We start from the raw sequence: 25,774 nt of genomic DNA, 5'->3' as shown, positions 1-25,774 counted from the left end.
ATAGTATCGATTTTATCGATAGTACTGCATTCGGCGCTGTCGGCACAGTGATTGTTCGCAATCTATCTGGCAACGCTAAAGATCCGATATTGCCACCCGGGCCTAGGGGCGAGTGCTGAACAGTACAAAATAACGAAGATCGCGGTCCGTGGTCCAAACCAGCGGCAAGCATCATCCTGTCCACCTTAGAGCCACAAACTTAGAGCCAAGGAGCCAAAATGTCGGGTGATGTGCAGCCGCGAAAGCGAAAGGATAAGCGCAGAAAACGAGGTGAGTCCCCTATCTAATTTCCTTCGAAAGTGAAAGTAACCGTTATCTGTGACCGTGTGACTTACCGCTATTCTTGGCCGCCGCCAGAATCGAGCAAGCATTTGTTTTCTTTTATTAGCATATTATTGGCGAGTGCATTTAAAAATAACTTTGCCCTATTATATAAAATTATACATCTCGCCCGTGGTCTGTCGCTATGCGTGTGCCGATCGTATAGATGGGGGAAAAATATACATATATGACGTGTGTGCGGATGTCGACACAAGAGCCTGCCTGAGGCACAAGGGCCATGGTATTCGGGGGTTGAATGATCCTTAAAAATCAGAGAGTGGTTCTGATTGCTCGTCTGTATGAGCAAACAAATGTTGAAGGTCTGTTATCTTGCCACCTCCCAGGGGGCGAGACGGATGGAATTCACCTCCACAAAGTCACCATGCTTCTAGAATCTACATATATCTGTCTATAATAATTCCATTGCATTTGGCCAAGACTCTTCCTGGCCATTACACCCACCAGAAAACGGGTGCTGTCGCGGCTTCATGTGAGGCCATTTATATTCTGTTGGCCAGCTGCCCAAGAGCATGACTGTCGGGTTCTTTGTTTATAATCTCACATATTTGGGCATAAACAAATCTTCTCGCTTCCTTATCGGACTGTAATGCCGGTACAACAGAGCATTATACTTATGAACCCCTATTGTAAAATGAAAAATCGCTTAAATAAAGATAAGAAGTATCTAGAATTTTCCAATATGCATAAAATAAATGAGTAAAAATTTTAAAATCATGAGAGGGAGAGAATTTTAAGATCGTATCTGTATCTGCATTATGTTACTAACTTTTTGTCTAGATGATCGCAAGTCCGAGGGCGACCTGACTGATCTGCGCCAGTCCAGTTTTCAAGGTAGCCTAATTTAAATGTATGAACCCCAGCCAGTCTCCCTAGTCCTCCCCTCTGCTGCACGAATATTCTAAACTTTTTTCATGTACTGTATTTTAATTTAAATACCCGCTCAGTTACTAAAATCACTCTGTCTGTCTGAAGGTGCATTTAATTAAAAGGCATTGCATTCACATGTCACTATTATTTCGTTCTCATGCAATTGCATTCTCCGCTCCGGCCGCTGGAACTCAGATGACGACGAATCGTCCCACGGCGTTCACATTACAAAGATGGGAAACGATGACGTCCATCTGCACGTGCACCACGATCATGGCACTGGCGGCCACTGGTGTGCCAAAATCATATTCTTCTCGTTGATGGCTGCGCTCTTGGGTCTGGTGGCCCTGATTATCATGGAGAATCGAGGGCTGGAAGATCGTAAGTATCAACATATCCATAGTGTTCGATTACTTATAAGATTGTTTTCTATATCAGTGGATACTCCCTTGTCGGAATCTCGATTTTCCAACTACTTCGATGGCTGGGTGGATGAGCATAGAGCGGAACACGAGGCCCACGATGTTCAGGAGCCATCCGGAGAAGCTCTAGACGATCATGACGAACACGATGAGCTTGAGGATCACGAAGAAGATGAGCACGAGGAAGAGGGTAGGTTTTTTTTGGGGGATTTAGTCAAAAAACTCAACTATGGGTATCCTTTCGCGATTCATTCTTAGAAGAGCCCCTCTCTGCCGAGTTAGAGGAAGATGAGGCCACTCCTGAGGAAGACGAGGAGGAAGTGGATCAGGAAGATGAGGAACCAGAGGAGGATGAGGAGGAGGAAGAGGGAGAAGAGGAAAATAATGCCGGCGAAAATATAACAGCCGAAGATGATGTGGAGGATGATGAAGCTGATGAGGAGGACGAAGAGGAGGAGGAGGAGGTGGAACCCACTGTGGAGACCACCACCGAAGCCACTGCCGAGTATGAAGAAGACGAAGACAATGTAGACGAAGGCGATGCTGATGATGAAGAAGCTCCGGAGTCTCAAGAAGCACCTCCATCGAAAGCTCCTGAAGTAAATTTTGATTCACTTGACTAGATGAGTGCCATTGCTAAGTACTTCTGTGTGTTTCAGGAAGAAGATGATGACCAACCTGAGGAAGAAGAGGAGGTAGAGAAATCTGTGGAACCCGCTGCAGCAGCGGACGATGATGAGAATGTGAGAAGATTCTGTTAATCCAGTAAATCAATTCAATTCATATTATAATACAATAGAACGACGACAACGACGAAGATAATGATGATGACGATTTTGAGTCTCTTGATCAGGATGTTCAAGATGAACCAGAGAAAGTAGTCAGCCAGAAACTGGATCAAGATGATAAGGACAACAATGAGGAGAAAGATCCCCAAGAAGAAGGATCTTCCTGGTTGGCATCACGTAAGTTGGTGGCAGAGATTGATAATTTGAACGGTTAACGAATATCCTAGAAGTATAACATTTAAGAACGGACAGACAGAAGGACAGGCTTCATCTTACAAAAAGAACGAAGAACAATGTACACTGAAAAAAAAATTGTACAAGAAAGTGCAAGCGATATATGTTTGTTTTCTGATTATACTAAATACTGACTCATTTACAGTTGCCGTCAAGTTTGGCGTTGGCGTAGCACTTGCCTTAGTTTCACGCCTTGTATTGATACGGAAAAGTCCTAATACAAGTGAGTCTTCAATGCTAAATAGAATTCTCCGCCCCACGCTCTGTATTCTTCGCTCTCTGCTCTTCAATCTCCAATCTCCATGCAAAAGCAAAAGCAAAAGCAACAGCACGTCAAATTGTAATGCTAACGATTAAAACCCAATGTGGGGAATTGGTCTTTGGATGAATCAGGCTTCCAACTAAACGCCGCTTTCCTAGCTAACTCCGATCTATCTGAAAAGAGATCTATATCTGAATGTCTCGTATTAACAGAACTAAACCCAAAAACAGGCATCTTATTTTGCACTTTCTTCACTTTAGCTTATTTTGATTGTTCATTTTTGATTTTTTTTTTGTGTATTCTTGATTTTAGTCACAGCTTTATTTAAATATTTTCACCCATGTATGTATGTATGTGTGTACGGATATAGTTTTATGGCTTAATGTTCTTGCTCGACATGTATACTTCCTATATCCTTGAATAATATTCGATCTGAACGCTAGCCGACGACCCGCCCGCCCCGGAGGCCGTGATGCGGCGCAGACTGACGATCGCCTCGGCCGAGGATCACATACCGGATGACGTGGAGGAGCTGCCCCTGTTGGACGATGGTTGGACGATTTGAATAATTATGTATCCAGCTCATAGCGAACTTCGGTCTGCCGAAGTTGCCTTTAGATTACTGGCCAATCCAAGTGATCTACTGGCTCCTTTAGCTTTGAGTCTTGGCCACGGGCCCAGTATTTTAATTTAAGTCGTATTTCCAAGAATATTCCGAGGAGGAAATCGTTATCGAGGAGGAGATCGAGGTGGAGATCAGCGACATTGAAGAGAACGAGGAGCCAGCCAACGACAGCGACGATAACGTGGCCTCCATGGCCAGCTATGTGCCCGAGACCTTTGAGCAACTGAGCGCCATGTACAAGGGCAAGCAGGAACCTCCCAAGGATGAGCCGGTGGAGCAGAGAGTGGAGCCTCAGCCAGCCGGGTCGAGCGATATATATGTGGAGTATGAGGATGGGGATATGGAAAATTATGAACACGATGACAGCGAGGATGACGCCGAGATCACAGACGAGGAGGACGAGATATCCGACGTGGACGACAGTGATCTGATGAGCCGGCTGGATGCCAAGTACGGTCGCCTGCCCTCAAAGGAGTACGAGAGCGACCCCGACTCGGACGATCCCAGCTGGACACGTAATTTCTAAACTCAGCCATCGAATCCATCCTCATCCGACACACACTTTCGATTGATCACTTATGTTAGAGCTACTTTAAGACACGTACACTCAGATCGTAACACCTGACCCTAACCAGTAAGTGTTAACGTACCAAGTAGCCCTTAAATGGAGTTCTTCTAGGATTAACCGTTCAAAATTTCGCATTGCCATTTATCTAGAGTCGATTATAAATGTGCTAACGTAAAATTTAATCCCGAACAGAGATCAAGCCCAAAGAAGCTCCTGTCGAGAACAACGAACTATTCGAGCAGGAGCTGCGCAAGGCCAACGAGGAGATGATCCGAGAGGTGAGTTCCACTCCTTCGAGAGCCTACAATCGGGATTAATTCGCCAATATATATATCTCTAGCTCAACAATCACTAAAGAAATCACAAAAACACAACTCATTTCATAGCTTAAAGTTTATGTTTGCTTGTTTTCCAGTTTTGTCAATGGCTTAGCATCGTAAGATTTTGGGAAGATTTTAGTAGACTCTTAAGATATAACTCTAGAGATAAGAATGAAGAAAGCCCCACTTGTCGGGAAGTTAGTCCCCATAGAGTTCCTCGAACAAAGACACACCCAAAATTGGAGGAGCCCTTAGGCCTCCTAACTTGCCGACAACTGGGCTTCGTTTCGATTGCAAGAATGGACTTTTTTTACTAATTGCATGTTCCTTGTCATTTTGTAACCCTTCTTCGTTTTTGGCTAATGAACCGCTCACTAATATGCACCACACCCAAGAACTACGCCCAAGCCCTGCGTTCCTTTAACATGCTCACCCTCCGCTACGCCGACGAGCCACTGGCCCACCTGGGCAAAGCCAAGGTCCTGGCGCATCTGGCCGAGCTACAGCAAAGCAACCAGCGTCTATGGGAAGCCATCGATGCCTACAAGCGGTACCTGGCCTTTGAGGATCTGATTGTCAGTGATGCGGAGTTTATAGCTGCTGGCGAGAGCTGCATTAAGCATTTGAGATTCTTGGGTGAGTATACTTTTATTAGGACATTACCATATTCATAAATAGTTTAATTACAAAAGATTTAATGATTTCAACCCACTCTCAGGTAACCACCACCAGGCCGTTAACATCCACGAGATCCTCATCGAGCGTTTGCCTAGAAATCCCCATTTGCGCAACCAACTATCGCTAACCTATCTCATGGCCAACAAGTAGGTGAGACAGGTGACCTTATTCCTTCCGAATCGCCAATACATCCGACTCCTTCTATGCAGCATTCGCCAGGTGGAGAAGGTCTCATTCAATACCCTTAAGATCGCGCCGGATGATCCAATGGCCCAGCTTCACTATGGTCTGGTTCTCAAGCAACTGCATGGAGACTATCCCCAGGCGCTGCCATTTCTCAAGTACGCCGTGGAATCCGAGGCGGAAGGCACCCAGGAGGCTTTTTTTTACTTGGCGCTCGGGGAAACCTTGCAACGCTTGTCCCGGCAGTCCGAGGCCATTCAAGTCTTCTCCAAAGGAGTGGCCAAAGGCTTCTTCACCAGTCAGTATCAGAGATCACTGTACAACGTGCCCGGCTTGAAGGCCCAACCATTTTGGGCGCCAGAGGAGACCGGCTATCAGCGGCACTTGGAGAAGTTGCAGTTTCATTGGCGCACCATTAGGGATGAGGCATTGGAAGTCATGGGCAAAACAGGGCTTTTCGCGGACGAAACGGAGCTGTTGCGGGACAAAGGTGTCTGGCAGCAGTTTGAGTTGTTCTCCCAGGGACTCCGAATGGGAGCCAATTGCCAGAAAACCCCCAAAACTTGTGCTTTAGTGCAGCAGTTCCCCGAGTCGAGTGGATGTCGACGGGGTCAGGTGAAGTTCAGTGTGATGAAGGCCAATACGCATGTGTGGCCACATTGCGGACCCACCAACTGCCGTCTAAGGGCTCACCTCACGCTAGTTGCTCCAGAGCCGGAGAAAACTGTGCTCCGTGTAGCAGAGCAGGAAAGGTATGCTTGACATTCTACCTATTATTATATTATTGTACAAATATATTGTTTCAGGACCTGGCGCGAAGGCGAGCTCTTCATCTTCGACGATAGCTTCGAGCACGAAGTCTGGCACAATGGCTCGTTGCCCCGTTTGGTGTTAATCTTGGATATGTGGCATCCGGAGCTGAGCGCTCACCAGCGCCGCAGTCTGCCGGCAATTTAAAGTATCCGGTTCCTAAGCCTGTTATTTAGAGCAATTTCCCACCCACATCTATATCGTTCATTGAATCGCCATTACTATGTTAGATTCGTGTTTATATGTATATTATTGCAACCATACCTCTTAATGGATAAGCTCGACTTGAATGCGTGTTTAGGCTAAGACACTCTATTATAGTACGTTAAGCTTTGGTGGGCGCGTCTGTACTCTAAATACACAATTAACAACCTTTAGGTTTTGAAAAGTGCTGGTATTATCTGTCAACTAAATTGGAGGGTTTGCACTAATAGAGTTATGGACTACGGAATGGGCTGCTCTCCGAGTTAATATAAAAACTGGAACCACTTTCAGAGAATTAAAAGTTTTAAAATGCTTCTTCGAGCGCTAGGAGCAGTGTTCTTGTTAGCGGTCGTTCGTGGTGATTCCCTGGACGTGTGCCTGCAGGATTTGGGATGTTTGAAGGGCACCGAAATGCCAGGATTCCAGAGCGGCAGCTTCGAGGCCTTCCTCGGCATACCCTTTGCCCAACCGCCAGTCGGAGAGCTTCGCTTCAAGGTGCTGTCTTCCAGCTAACTTACTTTTTTCATGGATTATTTCATGACTACTCTTTAGAATCCCAAACCGGCTACTGCCTGGAATGGCGTTAGGGACGCAGGCATGGCCATGGAGAGCTGTCTGCAAAGAAATTATTTTGTCGACGGCTGGCCGGTGATGGGGTCGGAGGATTGCCTCTATTTGAACGTCTACCGCCCGAAGGAAAAAACCTCTGATCTCCTGCCCGTTATGGTCTACATCCACTCTGGTGGCTTTTTCAGCGGATCAGCTCATCCCATAGCCAGTGGTCCAGAGTACCTAATGGATGCTGGAGGCGTTGTTGTGGTTACTATCGCCTATCGCCTTGGTCCTTTTGGCAAGTGCCTCCTATAATCCCAGAATAACACCTTATTTCTATGACCCATACCACCTTCCAGGTTTCCTAAGCACAGGAGATGAGCATATGCCAGGTAATTTTGGACTAAAGGATCAGCGCTTGGGACTGCAATGGGTTCAGCGTCATATAAGTAGCTTTGGTGGCAACCCGGAGATGGTTACTCTGTTCGGGCACAGCGCTGGAGGAGTTTCCACCCACCTACATATGCTAAGCCCAGGGTCCCGAGGTCTGTTTCATCGCGCCATGACCTTGACAGGCATGCTGTTTCTTCCGTCCATAAGTATTCTGAAGGATCCACTTCCGCAAACCCAGCAATTGGCCAATTTGGCCGGAATAGCGAAGGACGGAGACCTTAGCAGCAAGGATCTTGCCGAAGCACTACGCGATGTGGATGCCATGAAGCTTTTAAAGAGTGTCGATAGCCTGAAGGTGTGGGACACCCTGCCTCAGCTCAACTCCCGGCCAGTCCTAGAGCAGGAAGGCAGTCCGGATGCCTTCCTGCTGGAGGATCCACTGGCCACACACTTGTCTGGTAACATGCACCAGGTGCCTTGGGTAATAAGCTTCAATTCGCGGACTGGCGAGGGATCCATGACTCTATTGCACGCCTTTTCTGATCCAAAACGACTGGAGGAGTTCAACGAGCGCTTTCTGGAACACGTGTCCTTGGCCCTTCAGCTGCCGGAGGGCACTGCCCCGGAGGTGGTACAGGACATATTCGATGCGTATCAGTTTCAGGGGACAGGTCTGAACAACGACACTCTTCTGGCGCTGACGGAGATCTGCGGGGACTTTAATTTTTACTATCCGATGTATGAGACTCTAGTCTCATATGCAGGATATGCTGATCTCGAAAAGAATCCATTGTCTATTTATATCTTTGACTTTGAAGGATCCCGTCCCGCTACAGTGTTTGTCAGCGGAACTAGTCTGAACTATGGAGTGGGAGCAGGACATATGGAAGACGGTCTACATACGATTCGCATAAGGGCAGTGGTGGAGGACTACCCGAAGGACTCACTGGATGCCAAAGTGACCAAAAGAATGAGTGAATTGGTGACCCAGTTCGGGAAAACGGGGTAGGTTAAAGGTATGAGATCTAAGGATTTATTTTAATTTCTGACTCCAACCTAGAATTTTCCACGAGGATGCCATCTGCCAGGCATCGGATCTCAAGGACAGAAAGATGTGCAACTATTTGCTATTCAGCGGTGGTACCAGTCCAGGCACCTTCGAGGAATCTGTTCAGAATAGGCTAGACCTTACAAGATTTTCGCTATGGAAAAAGTTGTATTTATCCCATAAATAGACCCTCTATAATGGTGACCCTATTTAAAGTAATTCTCAACAGTTAAATAAAGTAGAACGGAACTCGTAATCCAACCTGGGGGAGCACTGCCATTGTGGAGATATGGCTTTTGTTCCCTTTTATGTTAAAGACTGCTCCCCTTTTTGCAATTGTCTGGCATTCGAAGGTCAATTAAATATGCAGAATGGGCGCAGAATGAGATTAAGTGCGAAATACAGAGTACAGATAAGATAGGCCTTCCGTAAGTCGCAGCCCAAGCTCAACCCCCAGCCCTGCTCCCAGGGGCAACACTTTCTACTGGCTATGGCTCTGGGTCTGGCTCTGGGTCTCAGGCGCGTGTTTCAAATTACACGGAACCAGATTTCGATTCCCACTAAGATCGAGATTGAGATCGGAAAAGGCTAGTTGCAGTTCCAGATCAATTGATATCCGCTGCGATCAAGCATACGCCGTGTGGACCCCGCTCGTGGCTGCTCTGAATAAATTTTCCACTAACGAGATCGGTCGCTTGTTTTCTCTGATCTCGGATCGTAAGAAGAGAGTTGGAGAGTCTACAGAGTAGATTCTACACCTACCTGACGAATTAGTTACAAAATAAACTCTATTTAGCGATCGTAAAGGTTGGTTAGTTTAAAAAATTCTTCGCGATTATTTTCCATTTGTTATGGATATTTAGATAGTTTATATATTTAATACCACACATCAGGTTTTTTTCTCAGTGATCGCGAGAGAGAGAAGACGGAACGCCAGGCCGGCGGAAGTTTTTCCTCTGCCGGAGTTTACGATTAAATTGAGTGCTTGACCCTCGAACGCTGGTAGATCGATTTGGACCTTCGAAGAGGCAGGTTCTTCGAGACACTTTTCCCCCCTGCTAGATCCGATCGTAAGTACTGCAGATGGGCAGCAGCTCCCATTCGTTATGGCCGACTCCAAACTAGAGTTTACATCATCCGCCAGATCCGCCCGTCAAAATAAATCTATGGAAGTCCCCAAAATACGAGCATAAATAACAGCTTGATAGGCCGATAATTAATTAGCCCGGTAATTAATTGGCTCTATTTCAGTCACCGCCAACATGAGTCAACCATGGATTTCGATGGTGGTGCTGCTGTTCTGCTACTGCGGTGGACCCACCTTCACGGCTATCACAGCGGCCTTAGAGGCCCAGACACTGGATGCGCTCACCGTTTGCCCGCCAAGTGTGGGCTGTCTGAAGGGCACAACCCTCGCTGGCTACCAAGCGGAGCGGTTCGAGGCCTTCATGGGCATTCCCTACGCCCTGCCGCCTGTCGGAGAACTGCGATTCAGTGTGGGTTCAGTCACGAGAAGTCCTCGATTGCTAACACCCACTTTTGGGCTTTCAGAACCCGAAGGCGATGCCGAAGCTGAGGGGCGTGTACAACGCCAGCTGGCCGAGGATGGACTGCATCCAAAAGAACTATCTGCTACCCACTCCCATCGTTTATGGGGAAGAAGACTGTCTATATCTGAATGTCTATCGCCCAGAGCATCCGACCAGATTCCAGTCATCCAACCTCCCAGTGATGGTCTACATTCATGGCGGTGGTTTCTTTGGCGGTTCTGCTGGACCAGGTGTCTCAGGACCCGAGTATTTCATGGACTCCGGAGAGGTAATACTGGTAACAGTGGCATATCGACTGGGACCGTTTGGTAAGTGTCTAAAATCCTCGATTTGGAAACTATTTCAGATATTTCCCCACCAGGCTTTCTGTCCACTCACGATTCTGCGATGCCCGGAAACTTTGGTCTGAAGGACCAGAATATGGCCTTGCGTTGGGTACAGCGAAATATTCGCTACTTTGGGGGTGATCCTTCGAGTGTGACTATCTTCGGACAGAGTGCCGGAGGTGTGGCGGCCCACATGCATCTACTGAGCCCTCGCTCCAGAGGACTCTTTCACCGCGTAATCAGCATGAGTGGCACGGCCAATGTGCCGTTTGCCATTACAAATGAGCCCCTAAGGCAGGCTCGTCGCCTAGCCGAGTTGGCCCATGTGAAGGATGCCCGGGAACTGAGCACTGTAAAGCTAACCCGGGCACTCCGTCGAGTAAATGCCGAAGACTTGCTGAATGCGGGCGATGGCCTCAAATACTGGGATGTCGATCACATGACCAACTTCCGTCCAGTCGTCGAGAAGGGGATTCCCGAAGGAGAGGTCTTCTTGGGTGAGCATCCAAAGGATACGTTGAAAAACGGTAAGCGGCCGGCACTGCCCTTGCTCCTCGGCACTGTGCCTGGGGAAGGAGCTGTTCGGGTGGTGAACATCAATGAGAACCATACTCTTCGCGAGAGCTTCAACTCCCGCTTCGACGAACTTCTGCAAGAGCTAATGGAGTTCCCTCCTGGACTGGACCAGCAGAGACTCAAGCAGGGAATGAAGCTTCTGGTGGGCGAGTACTTCCTGGGCCAGCACAAAGTCAACGATGAGACTGTCCAAGGTTTCATGGATGTAAGTTTCTAGGAGTCCAGTAATCTTATCTAGTTATTCTCAATCCCATCTCGCTTTCCATCAGTTAATCACGGATAGGGGCTTCAAGCAACCGCTCTACAATACCATTCGCCAGGAAGTTTCCCGTGGATCGAATCCTGTATTCCTGTACAGCTTCAACTACCGAGGTCCTCTTAGCTATGCCTCGGCGTATACCATCGCCGATGTGTCTGGAAAATACGGAGTGGTTCACTGTGATGATCTGCTTTACCTTTTCCGGAGTCCTTTACTTTTCCCAGACTTTGAACGAAACTCCACCGAAGCCCAAGTGATGAAGTCTTTTGTGGATTATTTTGTACACTTTGCAAAGTTTGGGTGAGCATAACTCTATTCAAGTTGATAAAAAAAACAACTAATTTTACCATTTTTTGAATTAGAAAACCAAGAAGTTCTGAGACTCTGACGCAGTGTACCCATGAACTGCTACAATCACGTCCAAATGGCATTTGCGATTACCAAGAATTCGTAAACTCCCCCAAGGGCTTTGAAATCCAGGTGGCCAAAGAATTTCAGATCGACAGGGTTAAGCTCTGGGCCAGTATACTGGATGAGGAGAGCAGTGGTTCCTAGTCATTATAGACAGAAAAATTATTCCTAAGATCTGTCTTTTAGGTTTCCAGACATATTAATAAATGTAGGCTACAAGAAAATAAGTTTTGATACGTAAAATAAATTCCTATACCTAATGCTTATTTATGGGCTGAAGGCTGAACTTTGCCTTTAGATTTTGATGCAGATTGATGGAGAATCAATCTACAAATCGTTTGAGGTATTCCGCTCAAGAATCGGATAATTATTGGCAAAGATATAGCCATCCCAGTGGGCCACATACTGCTCCCAAGAATTTTTCAAAATTTTAAAGAGGATCCATCAGAAAATTTGACAAAAAATCTAAAAAAATTTTTGCCTGTAGATTTTGATGCAGATTGATGGAGAATCGATCTACAAGTCCTTTGAGGTATTCCGCTCAAGAATCGGATAAGTATTGGCAAAGATATAGCCATCCCAGTGGGCCATATACTGCTCCCAAGCATTTTTTGAAATTTTAAAGGGGATCCCTCAGAAAATATGACAAAAAATCTAAAAAAATTTTTGCCTGTAGATTTTGATGCAGATTGATGGAGAATCGATCTACAAGTCCTTTGAGGTATTCCGCTCAAGAATCGGATAAGTATTGGCAAAGATATAGCCATCCCAGTGGGCCATATACTGCTCCCAAGCATTTTTTGAAATTTTAAAGGGGATCCCTCAGAAAATTTGACAAAAAATCTAAAAAAAATTTTGTCTGTAGATTTTGATGCAGATTGATGGAGAATCGATCTACAAGTCCTTTGAGGTATTCCGCTCAAGAATCGGATAAGTATTGGCAAAGATATAGCCATCCCAGTGGGCCATATACTGCTCCCAAGCATTTTTTGAAATTTTAAAGGGGATCCCTCAGAAAATTTGACAAAAAATCTAAAAAAATTTTTGCCTGTAGATTTTGATGCAGATTGATGGAGAATCGATCTACAAGTCCTTTGAGGTATTCCGCTCAAGAATCGGATAAGTATTGGCAAAGATATAGCCATCCCAGTGGGCCATATACTGGTCCCAAGAATTTTTCAAAATTTTAAAGAGGATCCATCAGAAAATTTGACAAAAAATCTAAAAAAATTTTTGCCTGTAGATTTTGATGCAGATTGATGGAGAATCGATCTACAAGTCCTTTGAGGTATTCCGCTCAAGAATCGGATAAGTATTGGCAAAGATATAGCCATCCCAGTGGGCCATATACTGCTCCCAAGCATTTTTTGAAATTTTAAAGGGGATCCCTCAGAAAATTTGACAAAAAATCTAAAAAAAATGTTGTCTGTAGATTTTGATGCAGATTAATGGAGAATCGATCTACAAGTCGTTTGAGGTATTCCGCTCAAGAATCGGATAAGTATTGGCAAAGATATAGCCATCCCAGTGGGGCACGTACTGCTCCCAAGCATTTTTCAAAATTTTAAAGGGGATTCCTCAGAAAATTTGACAAAAAATCTAAAAAAAATTTTGTCTGTAGATTTTGATGCAGATTGATGGAGAATCGATCTACAAGTCGTTTGAGGTATTCCGCTGAAGAATCGGATGATTATTGGCAAAGATATAGCCATCCAAGTGAGCCATATACTGCTCCCAAGCATTTTTCAAACTTTTAAAGGGGATCCCTCAGAAAATTAGACAAAAACTCTAAAAAAAATGTTGTCTGTAGATTTTGATGCAGATTGATGGAGAATCGATCTACAAATCATTTGAGGGATTCCGCTTAAAAATCGGATGATTCTTTGCAAAGATATGGCCAGCGATTTGGGTCATATTTCATGTTCACTTGCTTCTTTTCTAAATGATAAACCACATAGACCGAATACGTGAAACTAGTTCACCTGTCTCCTTTTGAAGTATGTAAGAGAGCAATGAACTTTACCATCAGATGGGTGTTGTGGTCATTTGCTGGCAAATTAGGTTAAAGCATGCAAGTGTCCTTTGTCAACTGGACACATTTATGTCAGCGTCGCATGCAATTCAAATCAATAATCGCAACAGAACCACCGTTCATAGAGGTCCTGCAGGACGTCATGGTCAGTTTCAATTGACAGTGCTGGGTGTAAAGTTCAATAATGGAATTGGGTACTAAAGTTGCCATTTTTCCCGTTTTCCTGGTGGGATTTATGCTCTCCATGGGCGATGGGTATTTGAAGAGTGTTCGCGTGGAGGAGATTCCGTTCGCGGGAAAACAGATTGTCAGAAGCAGTAACCGAGCCAGCGGAATCCATCTCATATCAAGTATCGAGCATCAACGCACCTTTTTACACCTTTTTCATGTGCCCTGTGAGTGACTATTGGCTTCCTTAATATTTCACAAAACTTTTAAATTCAAAATTCACAGATATCATCTGCTTTTATGCTGCCAAGGGAAAGTGGCCGTACGTCCCAGGATTCATGAAATACCGAGTGGATAATGCAGCTCGCAGTTTCTTCCACCAGAACGACAGTTTCATCAAACAGTTTTGTACCAAGTGGATCCAGGTTAAGGAGTGTTTTCGTCCCATTTTTGGTGGGTATGCCAACAGATAGACCGTTATAACCAATAATATCTGGGAAAACTTTAGACAAATCTAACACCACAAGCTCCGAGGCGGATGTGGAGACCCTGGACGCTAAGATCCAGAACCAGAATCAGAACCGCTGCGACTGCGACAAACTGATGTCCACGGAGGCACCAGTGCCGGTAGTGTACTTTGACAAAAACTACATTGGAAACGTTAGCTCTGAGACTATCATGAATACAATAGAGTTCCTCGAGAGCTTCCTGCCGCCACCTACCAAAAAACACAAACGCAAGAATCGTGTACGAGGTCGCTTGGATGAAATAGATGTTGATTAATGATTTTAAATGAAATCTAAAAATTGGCTCAATAAATTAATTCAAATTCTACCGCTATAAGCTTTTTGTGGGAATATATCGATATATCGAATATAATTTTTTTTCAAATATGTCTGTAAGCTTTTAGTAATTCTGTTTCCTAAAATTAATAAAAAATATTACCCAACTATTTATTAACTTTTTTCTTAATAAAAGTCCTTTTAAATAGTTCTAATACTATTAGAAATAGTACCGATAATAGTTATCGGTATCGCGATATAAATATTTTGGTATTTTAGTATTAATAACAATCCCAATTATCGGTATCGAAAGGGTAAGCTGGTCACACTCAACGCCAACGAAGCTCCATAAAAACTACTTTTGCCAAAACAATTGGAAAATCGAGTAGCAAAAGAGCAATACCGCTGAGCACCGCTGCGGTAGAAATTAGTGGCGTTCACATAACTTATCATCTACGTTGATGTGCCGTAGTGCCGTACACCTAACTTATTATTTACGTAGATAAAGTTGGTGCTCCAAAATACTCGACTGACGCTGCTGCCAACGAAGTTTCTTTTCGCCAAGTGTGCGTGTGCCGCGTTGCAATTTTCGTTTTGCCAAACGAGTATATTAGATACAGATCCGCGAATCTGAATTAAAAAAAAACCGGCGGGAACGAGGAGAGAACGGGTGAATGTCGCAGAAACATCAAAAGCAATCCTACCAGCCGCTACCCACTGCGGCCGCCATGGATAATCCCGCAATGAGCCAGAGCAGCAGTAGCGGCGTAAGCAGTAGGAACGGTAGCCGCGAGGATGTTGCCAACTTGGCCCCCATCGGACTGCCTGCCACATACTCATCGCAGCAGCTGATGCCTTCAGACTCAGACAGCATGGAGGAGGAGAGACATCGACTACGCCCCCCTCACCCATCGGGGGATCACATTATGCCGCACCCGGCCGTGCCCCTTAGACTGAGTGCGGTTAGGGGGTCGGAGTGGTTCGTGGTGTCGACACTCTGCTTCGTCAACCTCATCAACTATATGGACCGTTTTACGATTGCCGGTAAGTGTTCAGAACTGAAAACTGGGAACTGCGATAAGGCTTCTTCTTAAGGATCAGGGACATTGAGGCTGGGAATGAATGCCAAACAACAGCAGACTTAATCATCGAATGAGAGTTTCCCCAGAAATCTGATGTTGTTTTCAAAACTAACCATACTGATTGCGTACGCGTTTATGACTTTTCTGACTGTGGGGCATGACTAATCATTACAATTGAATCACGCGATCATATATATTCATAAACCCGAACAGACAGACCGTTTTATCGCCTGCTAATTTACTGATAAAGGGTACTGCTTCCTCGGGACATTTCCACTCTCTCTCCCGTTGGCAATCAATCAAGAGCTTCTTGTGAGCATTCCTAGCACCCGGGTGTGATAAAATAAAATAAAGATCAGGGCACCTGACGTGGGGTGATCTTGGCCCCACGATTTCTTGGTACATCGCTCTTCGTGATTACTGATCAGAGGATCCGCCCGCGTGACAATTAGCGACTCATCGTATGTTTTCGGCTTAAAAATAAACTATAGTTGATGTTGATTGGCTCGAATTCTCGTTTGTTTATGTATATTAGTGGAAATTGGAGTCTAGCTTCTTGGGTCTCTAGCATCTCGTATGCGGGCGCGTTCAATTGAATCCGGAAAACGACGACTATTTGGTCTAGAAATGGAGTGTCGGGAGTCTCGTATCACATTCCATTATACAAACGCCCCTTGTACGTTAAATGGAAACTTGTTTACTTGCGAGATTACACGGAGTAACAAGTTATGACTAAAAACGGTCACCCCATACGGGCTGTTGCTCAACCTAATCTCCATAATCATTACCAAGAGTCTATCCAAGTCGAGTATAGTCAGCATGAGGGCTATTTATAGGCCTGTGTACAGGGGAATGTTTCGAAATCCTGTGACCAAGAACTTGAGCCCAGTTATCAGTTGATTGCCTTTGGGGGGGGGCTTTGCAGATTTCAATTAGAAATCGATTTTATACTCTCCTTTATGGAGGGATGGGCCTTAAGCCTCTGATAGGAGTCACTCAGAGTATCGTACGACTTATAATCGGCAGCAGGAAGTAGCTGGGATTAGTCACTGAGTGAGGAATGAGGAATTTTGATAACAATTACAAGCAACCGTGAACCGGGTCGTGAACCGACGCCCACAATGTAAAAACTGCACCGCTGCACTGGGTGCTGATTCGAACACGTGTCGCTGCAAAACTTGTAGGGCTTTTAACAAAGTTCAGTGATTAGATTACCTTGCCAATTTCGACACAATCCCACGTTTACTGTTACGCGCTACAGGTGTCGTCCGACGTCTGACCGCCTTATACACATAATTATAATTTAAAGCGCGTCTGGCCTTTGCTGCGTCTGACCTCCAAACTTTGCTGAATTTGTCGGTTGTTGCATACGATTTCATAGCAATATACCCTTTTGGATGGGTCGGGTATATAGATCTCTATAGATCTGGTTCGATTCATTCATATTATTTCGCTGTTGTTGACAATCTGGTGCCGAACTTTGATCGGGACAAAGCTCTACTGGTTATTTTGGTCTAAATATACACATGTGGGCTAAATGCTTATATGTATTAACGTAAATTTTCTTGGCCCCCATGCAGACAAGAAACAGAATCTAAATAATTTCCTCTGCTCATTGTTTCAAAAAATCTTTTTACTTTCAATTTTTTTTGAATTTAAAACGGGGATCTATTAAGAGGTTACGCTATTTAGTACCCCGTTTCGTAATTTTCTTTCTGTGTCGCTCCTAATACATATATTTCCGTATAATTCGAATGTCTAGCTTGGGGCTTTGCATATTTTTATCGAAGATTTGGACGTCACTGGTTCTATTTTGCATTTTTGTGTCAACGCCCTCTGCGAAAGTGCAGTGGCCACATTCCGCTAGAAAAGGGGGATATCGATTAAAATATTAAGGTAGGGACTAGTGGAGATCTGGAGCTATTTTGACTGATCTGTTGGCGTCTTCGCTTTCACAATTGATTTCCACCTGGTCGGAAAAGAAAGTTTCTCTTTGGGCACAACATTCAAATGCATTCCAAGCGAAAGTCACACGCAGCCTCGGTTGTTTTTTTTGTGTTTTTTTAACCGAAAAATATCATTTTCTGGCAGATATTTGGCTTAATCATCGACTGATTTTAAAACGCTTACGCTGCACATCGCGCGATTTTCAAGGTTAACGTCACCAGATGCCAGAGACCGGCCATAAAGGGGGGGTACCACTGAGAACAGTCACTTTCGACCAAAAACCACTTTTTCATTCATTGTCTGTTTGGGTTTTGGCGGGTTCAGCAGTCCCCAGTGTTCTTCATAAATAATATGACCACTCCAGAGTGCTTGATTAAAGGGTAATTAAGCATAAAAAATGAATTATATTAGACTAAACTTCCCTAGAAAGTGTTAAAAATAAAAAAGTAATCTTTAAATCAGAAATCTCCCTCTCTCTGGGGAGAGAAGAGAGCCAATAACTGGTTCTGAGTCTCCGGTTGCCGGCTTGTTCTCGCGTGTTTGGTATGGGACCCCCCCCCCCCCCTGTTTTGTTGGGGAATACTTGGCTGGTAATGGGGTCTTTTGGGGTAGAGGATGTCTACGTACTGATATACTATTTTTTTTGTTTCGTACTGCCACTGTTTCTGTTTTGGGCCAAGAATGCCATAAACAATCGGAATGTCTTGCGGGGAACCAGAGATTACCCACCCGTTGGGGTGTGCCCCATGCCTCTCTCTCGCATTCTCGCTCTCTCTATCTCTGAGCGCCATGCACCCTGCATACACACACTATTATCGCGTGGCGTCCTCCAACCGTTACGTCACTTGGCAAGTCAAACAAACGCTCCGATTGGTCGAAAACATCGTACGATAAATTTCTCAAAGCGAAATGAGCAAAAAGACCCAGAAAATGGAATAATTAAAAAGCAAACGCTGATTCACTGCAGCACCAGTCTCGTCTTGTCGCGTGTCGGTTGTAACGGGGGGAGTGGGGCGGGCGACTCTCTCTTTGGGCTCTGTTTCTCTTTTGCTTTTTTCACCGTTTTTTTTTTATGGCCAACTGTTGAGCTTTTGATCACTCTCTCCGCCTGCTCCACTCTTCCTCATATGTATATACCTCCCCTCCCCCTTGCCCCTTGCTCCTAGTGGCGGCTTCTGTTTACTTTTCGGTGCTCGAGCACCTAAATAGCTGAATTTCTTATTATTTTTGTATTTTTTTTTTTTTTGTTTAGAAGCCTGAGGCCAATGTACGAAGAATAGCTCAGAACACACACTCACGGGCTTGAAGCTCAGTCTGAGCTGCAGATAGAATCGGCTATGTCGGAAGATAAACAGTTATCGGCGGAGGTCGTTTTGGCCATTAAATTGATGGCTTGCATATCCGTTAGCTAATGGTCTTTTAAATGTTTAGGAAATGGTGGGGATTGTGGGCGAAGGTGATCATATTTAATCAGAAGGTAACTGCAAGGCTTCTTTATATTTTTTAATAAAGCTTTTGATTGGAGCTTTTGTAACTGTAACTCGAGAGCTTGATAAGAGGACGCTCTTATCTCCTGTCATGGCTCCGTTTTAATAGATATTGATGGTTTAATTAATGGACATCGAGGGTACTAGGATGAGCCATATATCTGATAAGTTTTCGCAATTCATTCGCTTATAGAGTGGCAATTATAGGCACTCTCAGCCCGAGACTAGACTTACGTAAAACCCGCTAATATGCCGGATATTTAAACGATCTGTTTATTTTTTCAATTATCAACCCGATAGCTTAATAACAAACTTTTTCCATTCCCCAGGAGTGCTGACGGACGTGCGGGATGACTTCAAGATTGGAAACGACCAGGCTGGACTGCTTCAGACCGTGTTCGTCATCTCGTACATGGTCTGCGCCCCGATCTTTGGCTATCTGGGCGATCGTTACTCCCGGCCCTGGATTATGGCGGTGGGTGTGGCGTTGTGGAGCACAACGACCTTCTTGGGATCGTACATGCAGGACTTTGGATGGTTCATCACGTTCCGGGCGCTGGTGGGGATCGGAGAAGCCTCCTATAGCACCATTGCTCCGACCATCATCTCGGATCTGTTCGTCTCGGACATGCGCTCCAAGATGCTGGCGATGTTCTACTTTGCCATTCCCGTGGGATCCGGTCTGGGGTGAGTGTACAAGTGGAGTCCGACCAAAGATCAGTTCGCCGCCAGATGAGCTCTTATCACCAGCAGGTCTGGCAGCTTATCAGGCGATATGCTAATGGGGGCTAAGTTCACAGCTGAAGGCTAGAGTCTCTTCCAAATCAGTATCGCAATCTCTGAAGAAGCGTGAGAAGCATCACGAGACTCCAGCCTTCCAGCAATTGATATTGGGATTCATTTGGAATGCCGCAATTGGTGGCTTTAATTGAATTAGAGTGCTGGGTCAACTGGGGGGGTCGATTGGCACTTAGGCAGCCCCTAATTGCCGGCCAATGCAACGGGTCAACTGATCGGGATCACATAATAACAATTACTAATGGCCCGCCTCTCTCCGCCTCTTCGCAGGTACATCGTTGGCTCCAAGACAGCTCACCTGGCCAACAACTGGCGCTGGGCCTTGAGGGTCACCCCCATTCTGGGTGTCATTGCCGTGCTGCTGATATTCCTCATCAAGGACCCGCCCCGTGGTCACAGCGAGGGATCCCAGAACCTGGAGGCCACCACCTACAAACAGGACATTTGCGAGCTGTTGAAGAATCGCTCCTTCATGCTCTCCACGGCTGGCTTCACCTGCGTCGCCTTTGTGGCCGGTGCCTTGGCGTGGTGGGGTCCTTCCTTCATCTATCTAGGCATGAAGATGCAGCCGGGCAACGATGATCTGGTCCAAGACGAGTAAGTATTTGCATCCGAGAGGGAGTCCCCATTTTCACGGCGAGAGATACCCAAAGTTGGTTGCGAGATCCGTTCGTGAAAATGGGGACTGGGCCCACAACCTTATCGACCCCCTGACCTCCCCCGACCCAACGAGCTATGCGTCGTGAATCAAATCTGGATTTCCATTCGTTCCTTAAGCATCTCATATATGTTCGGCATTGTGGCCATGTTGGCCGGCTTGATCGGCGTTCCGCTGGGCTCCATACTGGCCCAACGACTACGCGGTCCGTATCCCAAGTGCGATCCGTACATCTGTGCGGCGGGACTCATCATCTCGGCGCCCATGGTCTTTGCCGCTCTGGTGATGCCCCAGAAGAGCGAGGTCTGGTGCTACTTCTTCGTGTTTGTGGCCCAGGTGGCCCTCAACCTGTGCTGGTCGATAGTCGCCGACATGCTCCTGGTAAGATGGATATTGAAGTGTTAAGCAAGCAAGCAAAGCCATCACGAAAAGCCAACAAGCTCGCCAAATTTCGAACTACTGCATAAGCCTCTGCCCTCTAGTGACCCCTGTTATGTCCTGCAAAAGGACACCTTTAACCTTTTTGGCCAAAAACTAACCAAACCTGAACTTATCACCCAGCGTTGCGTTCATCTTCGGAGTCATCACAATGATGGCGGGCCTGATCGGTGTGCCGCTGGGCTCGTTCCTATCGCAGTTCCTGAAAAAGCGCTACCCCACCGCCGATCCCATCATCTGCGCCTTCGGCCTGCTGCTGAGCGCTCCTCTGCTAACCGGGGCCTGCCTCCTGGTTAATGGCAATTCCGCGGGCACCTATGTCCTTATCTTTTTCGGGCAATTAGCTTTAAATCTAAATTGGGCAGTTGTTGCGGACATCCTGCTGGTAAGCCAAGAGATCCATGTATCTCGACGGGATCTCGACTTCCCGCTTTATGCTTTCTAAACTATCTGCACAGTATCCACAAGTACTACTATATTGTTTTGTAATTACACCCAGATATTATTAATTGAACATTAACTTTTTACTGTTATAATCAAAAATCGAACCATAATGCCTGCATCCCACATCTACTCACAGCCTCTAACCCATAAGTGTTGTCCATCGTGTGGTGGTGGTGATGTCCATCATAAAAATATATTGATATTATTGTGACCAGTAGCCAAGTATAAGCCATATATAGTAGATTACTTTACATTCGTTGATAAGCCGTCAGGTGTTGCTGATGATGCAAGATGCAATATCAACAGTGGCAGCTTTTGAATGAAAGATAACACCATCGCGGGTCAGATAATGGCCTGCAAGGTCTTCTGGTATCCGACTCTCGAGCAGACGTAATACTCTCGGCACAGGTTTCTTGGCCTGGTCTGTTCTATATTTGGCAAGACGACGTATATACACCCCGCAACATGCACTATTTTCCGCTTTTTTTTTTGTCAACGCACTTGTATTCGCTTTTTAGCCGCCTCCCCCCTCCCCCCTTGCCCCTCTTGCCATTGCAAATACCAGCAATCGGGCCAGAACCGATTATCTAACAGAAGACCCACCTTGCTTTCATGCCACCCCCACTGCTTTCATGTACAACCACCCCCCCCAGTATACTTGTTTATAACAGTAAAAAATTAATGAGTCCAACAGTTTAGACGCCAACGAATTGCCACAATTTAGAATTAAAGAAATGCCCGCCATGTAACCAGGTAGCGTTAAAACTGTTCCCGGTCAGGCCCGCCACCGTATCTGTTCCCATCGTTGGGGACACGAACCCTAGAATGTTACTGGGCTGCGGTGCCTCTTTCTTTGTTCCCCAAATTCTTAAGTGGCTCCATCTTTGGCGAGCTTTTGGCAATTTAAAATCAGTATTTTATAATTTATAGAGCACTCTCGCACACTAACTGCTTAATATTATTATTTTATTAATTATATGTGTTTTAACACTAATTTATTAGTAATTTCGCACTTTTTGGTAGTGGTGTTGCTGTTATTTTGAGCTTGGCTTTGCTTTTGAACTCTTAACCCTTATGAGACCTCTTAACTAACTTGATATTTGTGCTCCCCTCCATAGTATGTTGTTGTTCCTACACGTCGATCCACGGCTGAGGCCTTCCAGATCCTGATTTCGCATGCCCTGGGTGATGCCGGCAGTCCCTACCTGGTGGGAGCGGTAAGTTAATCCTTAAACCCTTAAAACTCAGTTTATAAAAAGATCCTCTTCCCTCGCAGATGTCTGAGGCCATCATGAAACACTTGCAGAAGAATCCCGGCGATTCTGGTTTGTCCACTGAAATGGAAAGTATGTCTCAGGTGGTAGAGACCACGACCATTACTGTTAAAGGACTAATCGAAGAAGGTGCCGCTAAACTGGCAGACACCTTGAGCTTGACCGCGGAAAAAAGAGCCGGAGAGGTAAGTACTCCCCGTCGTCGAAAGATGTTCTCAGAACTTATATCTCCCCTCCTTTCAGTTCTCGGAAGTAGTCCAGTTCGAAGGATTGCAGTATGCCCTGTTCTCCACCAGCTTTGTGGAAGTTCTGGGGGGTATTTTCTTCTTGATCACAGCCTGCTTCATCATCAAGGACAGGCAAAAGGCCTCCCAAGGTAAGGCAACCCAAATCTAGGACCCTATCTGTCCGCAATACACAAGTTCATGATCTTCATCGCCACCCGATCAAGTTAAAGCATCCATAAATTAAAAAAAAAAAAATTGTTCGCTCTTGGCAGGCGTCTGTGGATCCTCGGAGGCAGAGCGATCGTCACATGCCTTGGCCAGCGGTCAGAAGGACATAGAGTCCTTCAACTCAGACTACCTGGTCCTGTGCACTGATATCGCTCTCCGCGAACGCACGTGATAACAGCACAGTAGTCAGGTGTGGAAGTATGTGCTCAGCACATATGTATCACGTGAATGTATTTTGGCCCCAGTTTCCGGTAGGTGGAATGCTCCAAATTTTGTTGTCGTTATGCGTGCGTTCTACTAAAAATCAGATCGGCTTTAACTTTGTCCAAAGCGTCGTGCCCCCTGTTTCTATTATCGCTTTTTTTTTGTGTTTTTTAATTCCAATATAATCCTGACTTAATGATTAACTTTCTTATCGGATCTTTCAGACGCCGCGTCCCAGCAACAGCCGCCGCGACGGGAGCAGAATGTTGCCTAATACCAGCCGATCCTTGAGGTTATGCTGCGCACTCAGAGCTCCAACGATGCGCTGCAGGCTGAACATATTCTGACTGAAAACCATCTTTAGTTTAAGCTCTCACCAAGCTCATCATCAGCAGTACACCTCAGTACACCATGCCATCATAGACAATGGCGGGGAATTCTGTCGCATTCTGTTCGTCGAAGGTTCCCCTTGTGATGTTCCTATTAGGAGGGAAATATCGATCGGATTGAACGGACTGTGGTCGTCGTGGATGAAGAACCAAGCACGAACTACTTCTCCGTTTGTATAGATATATGCAAAGACACTCTCTCACATGCACCCGAGTCATAGCATTACTCCGAAACAGTAGTGATGCAACAGTAGTCGTACATATATGTATCTAGTTTTGGTATTTTAGGCTAAATCGAAATTCAGGAGGGAGCAACTGTTTTAATGCATTTGAAACTGATTCGATCAAAGTACATACATATATCAGTCGTGGGCAGTCGAATGCAGAATGTGTCAAAAGTGCCTACTATGCTAAAATTGTTCAATGCTTTTATGTATATTATGACACGACTTGTAAATATATTTAAGAATATACCGGGCCATTGGATAAGTGCATAGTTTGTAATATCGATAGTTTTCCTCTAATTTTATATATATATATTTTAATCGTAGCTTTACTTAGTTAGACCCGTAACAAATTGGAGATATGCCTGCACCCTCAAAAATTACTGAATATTACAGATTAATTATATTATAAACCAAGAAACTAAACAAATTAATTGTTAAATTGTGTTTTTATTGCCTTGTCGGAGTTCTGCTGACTGCAGATAAGAAAATTGCGTACTTGATTTGAAAAAGATAATATTTTCGTCGATTTTCGTAGCCTTATCTCTGCTATATAGCTCAAGATCTCCAACCGAGATAGCTTTAAGGAATCTGTGATTAATTCTTCTCTATACGTTCCTATTTTATTTTTGAAATTGGTAAAATTTTTTGGGAATATGGATTAAGTTTTATTCCCAGAGTTAAAACTAAATATTTATGTTTTTTAAATGGAAAAATGTGCATAACTCGGCTTGTACTTGTCAGATTCAGAAATGTTATACCTTCCCGATCTTGTATCTTTGAGTAGCATCTTTTTCGATCAAAACCTACAAACAAAAATTTTGACCCATTTTTCGAAATTTTTCAAAGGGGTAACATCACAATTTTTGGCAAAAAATGGGCCAAAATTTTATTTCTTAATTTTGTAAATATTTTAACGCAGATCGACGGAGATTAGTGTCCTGATTCATAAATGGTATTCCTTTTTGGAATCAGTTAAGGAATAGTTAAAATATTCTCTGAAAACTGTGAAAAGTTCGGATTTTTGCAAATTAAGAAATATTTAAAATGCTAATCCAATTATTTAAGTTTTTTCAAAAGAAAAAATGTGTACAGTTTGGTCAATACTAGTAGGCAGATCTAGAAAACCTTCCCGATCTCGAATTTTCGAAAACCATCGTTAACTTAGTGTGACCTTACTCGCATACCAAAACGCCCTAACTAGGATGTTTTGCGGTGAGAGCATGTTTAATCAAGAAAACTCCCTTTTCGTAAAGGATCAGGTAAGAATTTATGAAAATGAAGGGTGAGTGTTGTGTTAAGGACCCTAATTTTAAAGGTGGTGTTAGGGTCATTACAGACACACTTAATTTATCATTCCTTGTACATAATGACATTGTAATGCAGGGAAATAACCAAAATACCTAGAAAATTCTTATTTCAATAAAAAAGTCTTTAATTTTTAGCGAAATAATTTTTTTATTTTGAACTAGCACACACCGTTATATTAATATACATTTTAAAAACATAAAACCTGTGGTTAGAACCACCCTTATATTAATATACATTTTAAAAACACAAAAACCTGTTGTTAGAACCACCCTGGAAAAAATTTATTTTCTTCTGTTATTTTTGAATTTCACCATATTATGAAAATAGTTTTCAAAACCTATTTTGTTGAATTAAAAAATGAAATAAATCATATTTTTATGTAATATTCTATTATATTTCTATTTTAATTATTTTTTATACCAATAAATCATAAAGCATCTGCCAGAAATGTGTCGTTTTGAGCGATGAAAACCAATAAAAAATGTCCGAATTAATATTTTTAATTGTTAAACAATTAAATTCTGCCACTAGAAAATTGACACCAAGATGTCTGAATTATTGATAATAAGGTAGGTAGGCTGATAAGGTATTTAAAATTCAAATACATATTTCTAATTTTATATTAAAACACTGATAAGAAAGCATTTAAAAAACGTTTATTCT

General features: G+C 44.4%; 5 protein-coding genes across 16 annotated transcripts; all 5 read left to right on the top strand.

The window, feature by feature from the left end:
* The first annotated feature begins 60 nt into the window (after positions 1-60).
* On the top strand, positions 61-6,487 carry Asph (Aspartyl beta-hydroxylase). 10 transcript variants are annotated; one of them, XM_070278567.1, is made up of 14 exons: positions 63-270; positions 1,405-1,590; positions 1,648-1,821; positions 1,893-2,230; positions 2,291-2,374; positions 2,431-2,596; positions 2,799-2,876; positions 3,359-3,466; positions 3,624-4,055; positions 4,301-4,386; positions 4,824-5,064; positions 5,147-5,252; positions 5,316-6,041; positions 6,096-6,487. In XM_070278567.1, exons 1-14 carry the CDS (start codon positions 219-221, stop codon positions 6,244-6,246), a joined length of 2,928 nt encoding a protein of 975 aa, XP_070134668.1. In that variant the 5' UTR covers positions 63-218; the 3' UTR covers positions 6,247-6,487. The 10 variants fall into 10 exon arrangements, 6 of the variants coding, with proteins under 6 accessions (XP_070134668.1, XP_070134664.1, XP_070134663.1 ...); XR_011442392.1 differs by lacking the exons at positions 4,824-5,064; positions 5,147-5,252; positions 5,316-6,041; positions 6,096-6,487 and adding exons at positions 1,120-1,173; positions 4,449-4,465 and having other exon boundaries at positions 61-270; positions 3,624-4,174; XR_011442390.1 differs by lacking the exons at positions 4,824-5,064; positions 5,147-5,252; positions 5,316-6,041; positions 6,096-6,487 and adding exons at positions 1,120-1,173; positions 4,449-4,465 and having other exon boundaries at positions 62-270; positions 1,890-2,230; positions 3,624-4,174.
* Positions 6,488-6,612: 125 nt separating this feature from the next.
* Jhedup (Juvenile hormone esterase duplication) lies at positions 6,613-8,684 on the top strand. The gene is made up of 4 exons (XM_017241291.3): positions 6,613-6,798; positions 6,856-7,153; positions 7,215-8,253; positions 8,309-8,684. The coding sequence occupies exons 1-4, from the start codon at positions 6,613-6,615 to the stop codon at positions 8,481-8,483; spliced, it is 1,698 nt and encodes a 565-aa protein (XP_017096780.3). The 3' UTR covers positions 8,484-8,684.
* Positions 8,685-9,193: 509 nt separating this feature from the next.
* Jhe (Juvenile hormone esterase) lies at positions 9,194-11,629 on the top strand. Of its 2 annotated transcripts, none has more exons than XM_017241287.3 (6): positions 9,194-9,366; positions 9,441-9,792; positions 9,848-10,154; positions 10,208-10,953; positions 11,018-11,307; positions 11,370-11,629. In XM_017241287.3, the coding sequence occupies exons 2-6, from the start codon at positions 9,559-9,561 to the stop codon at positions 11,560-11,562; spliced, it is 1,770 nt and encodes a 589-aa protein (XP_017096776.2). In that variant the 5' UTR covers positions 9,194-9,366; positions 9,441-9,558; the 3' UTR covers positions 11,563-11,629. The 2 variants fall into 2 exon arrangements, with proteins under 2 accessions (XP_017096776.2, XP_070134670.1); XM_070278569.1 differs by having other exon boundaries at positions 9,548-9,792; positions 11,370-11,628.
* Positions 11,630-13,634: 2,005 nt separating this feature from the next.
* Positions 13,635-14,401, top strand: LOC108125064 (uncharacterized). The gene is made up of 3 exons (XM_017241074.2): positions 13,635-13,845; positions 13,904-14,071; positions 14,127-14,401. Exons 1-3 carry the CDS (start codon positions 13,635-13,637, stop codon positions 14,399-14,401), a joined length of 654 nt encoding a protein of 217 aa, XP_017096563.2.
* Positions 14,402-14,721: 320 nt separating this feature from the next.
* spin (Protein spinster) lies at positions 14,722-24,234 on the top strand. 2 transcript variants are annotated; one of them, XM_070278568.1, is made up of 8 exons: positions 14,722-15,444; positions 19,246-19,603; positions 19,985-20,311; positions 20,934-21,195; positions 22,373-22,471; positions 22,531-22,713; positions 22,772-22,904; positions 23,412-24,234. In XM_070278568.1, exons 1-8 carry the CDS (start codon positions 15,075-15,077, stop codon positions 23,459-23,461), a joined length of 1,782 nt encoding a protein of 593 aa, XP_070134669.1. In that variant the 5' UTR covers positions 14,722-15,074; the 3' UTR covers positions 23,462-24,234. The 2 variants fall into 2 exon arrangements, with proteins under 2 accessions (XP_070134669.1, XP_017096798.2); XM_017241309.3 differs by lacking the exon at positions 20,934-21,195 and adding an exon at positions 20,492-20,753.
* The last annotated feature ends 1,540 nt before the right edge of the window (positions 24,235-25,774 follow it).

The sequence above is a fragment of the Drosophila bipectinata genome, chromosome 2R, assembly GCF_030179905.1.
Source record: "Drosophila bipectinata strain 14024-0381.07 chromosome 2R, DbipHiC1v2, whole genome shotgun sequence".
In the NCBI taxonomy this organism is placed as follows: Eukaryota; Metazoa; Arthropoda; class Insecta; order Diptera; family Drosophilidae; genus Drosophila; species Drosophila bipectinata.
Note: the sequence above shows the minus strand (reverse complement) of the source record. Positions and strands in the feature narration are given on the sequence as shown.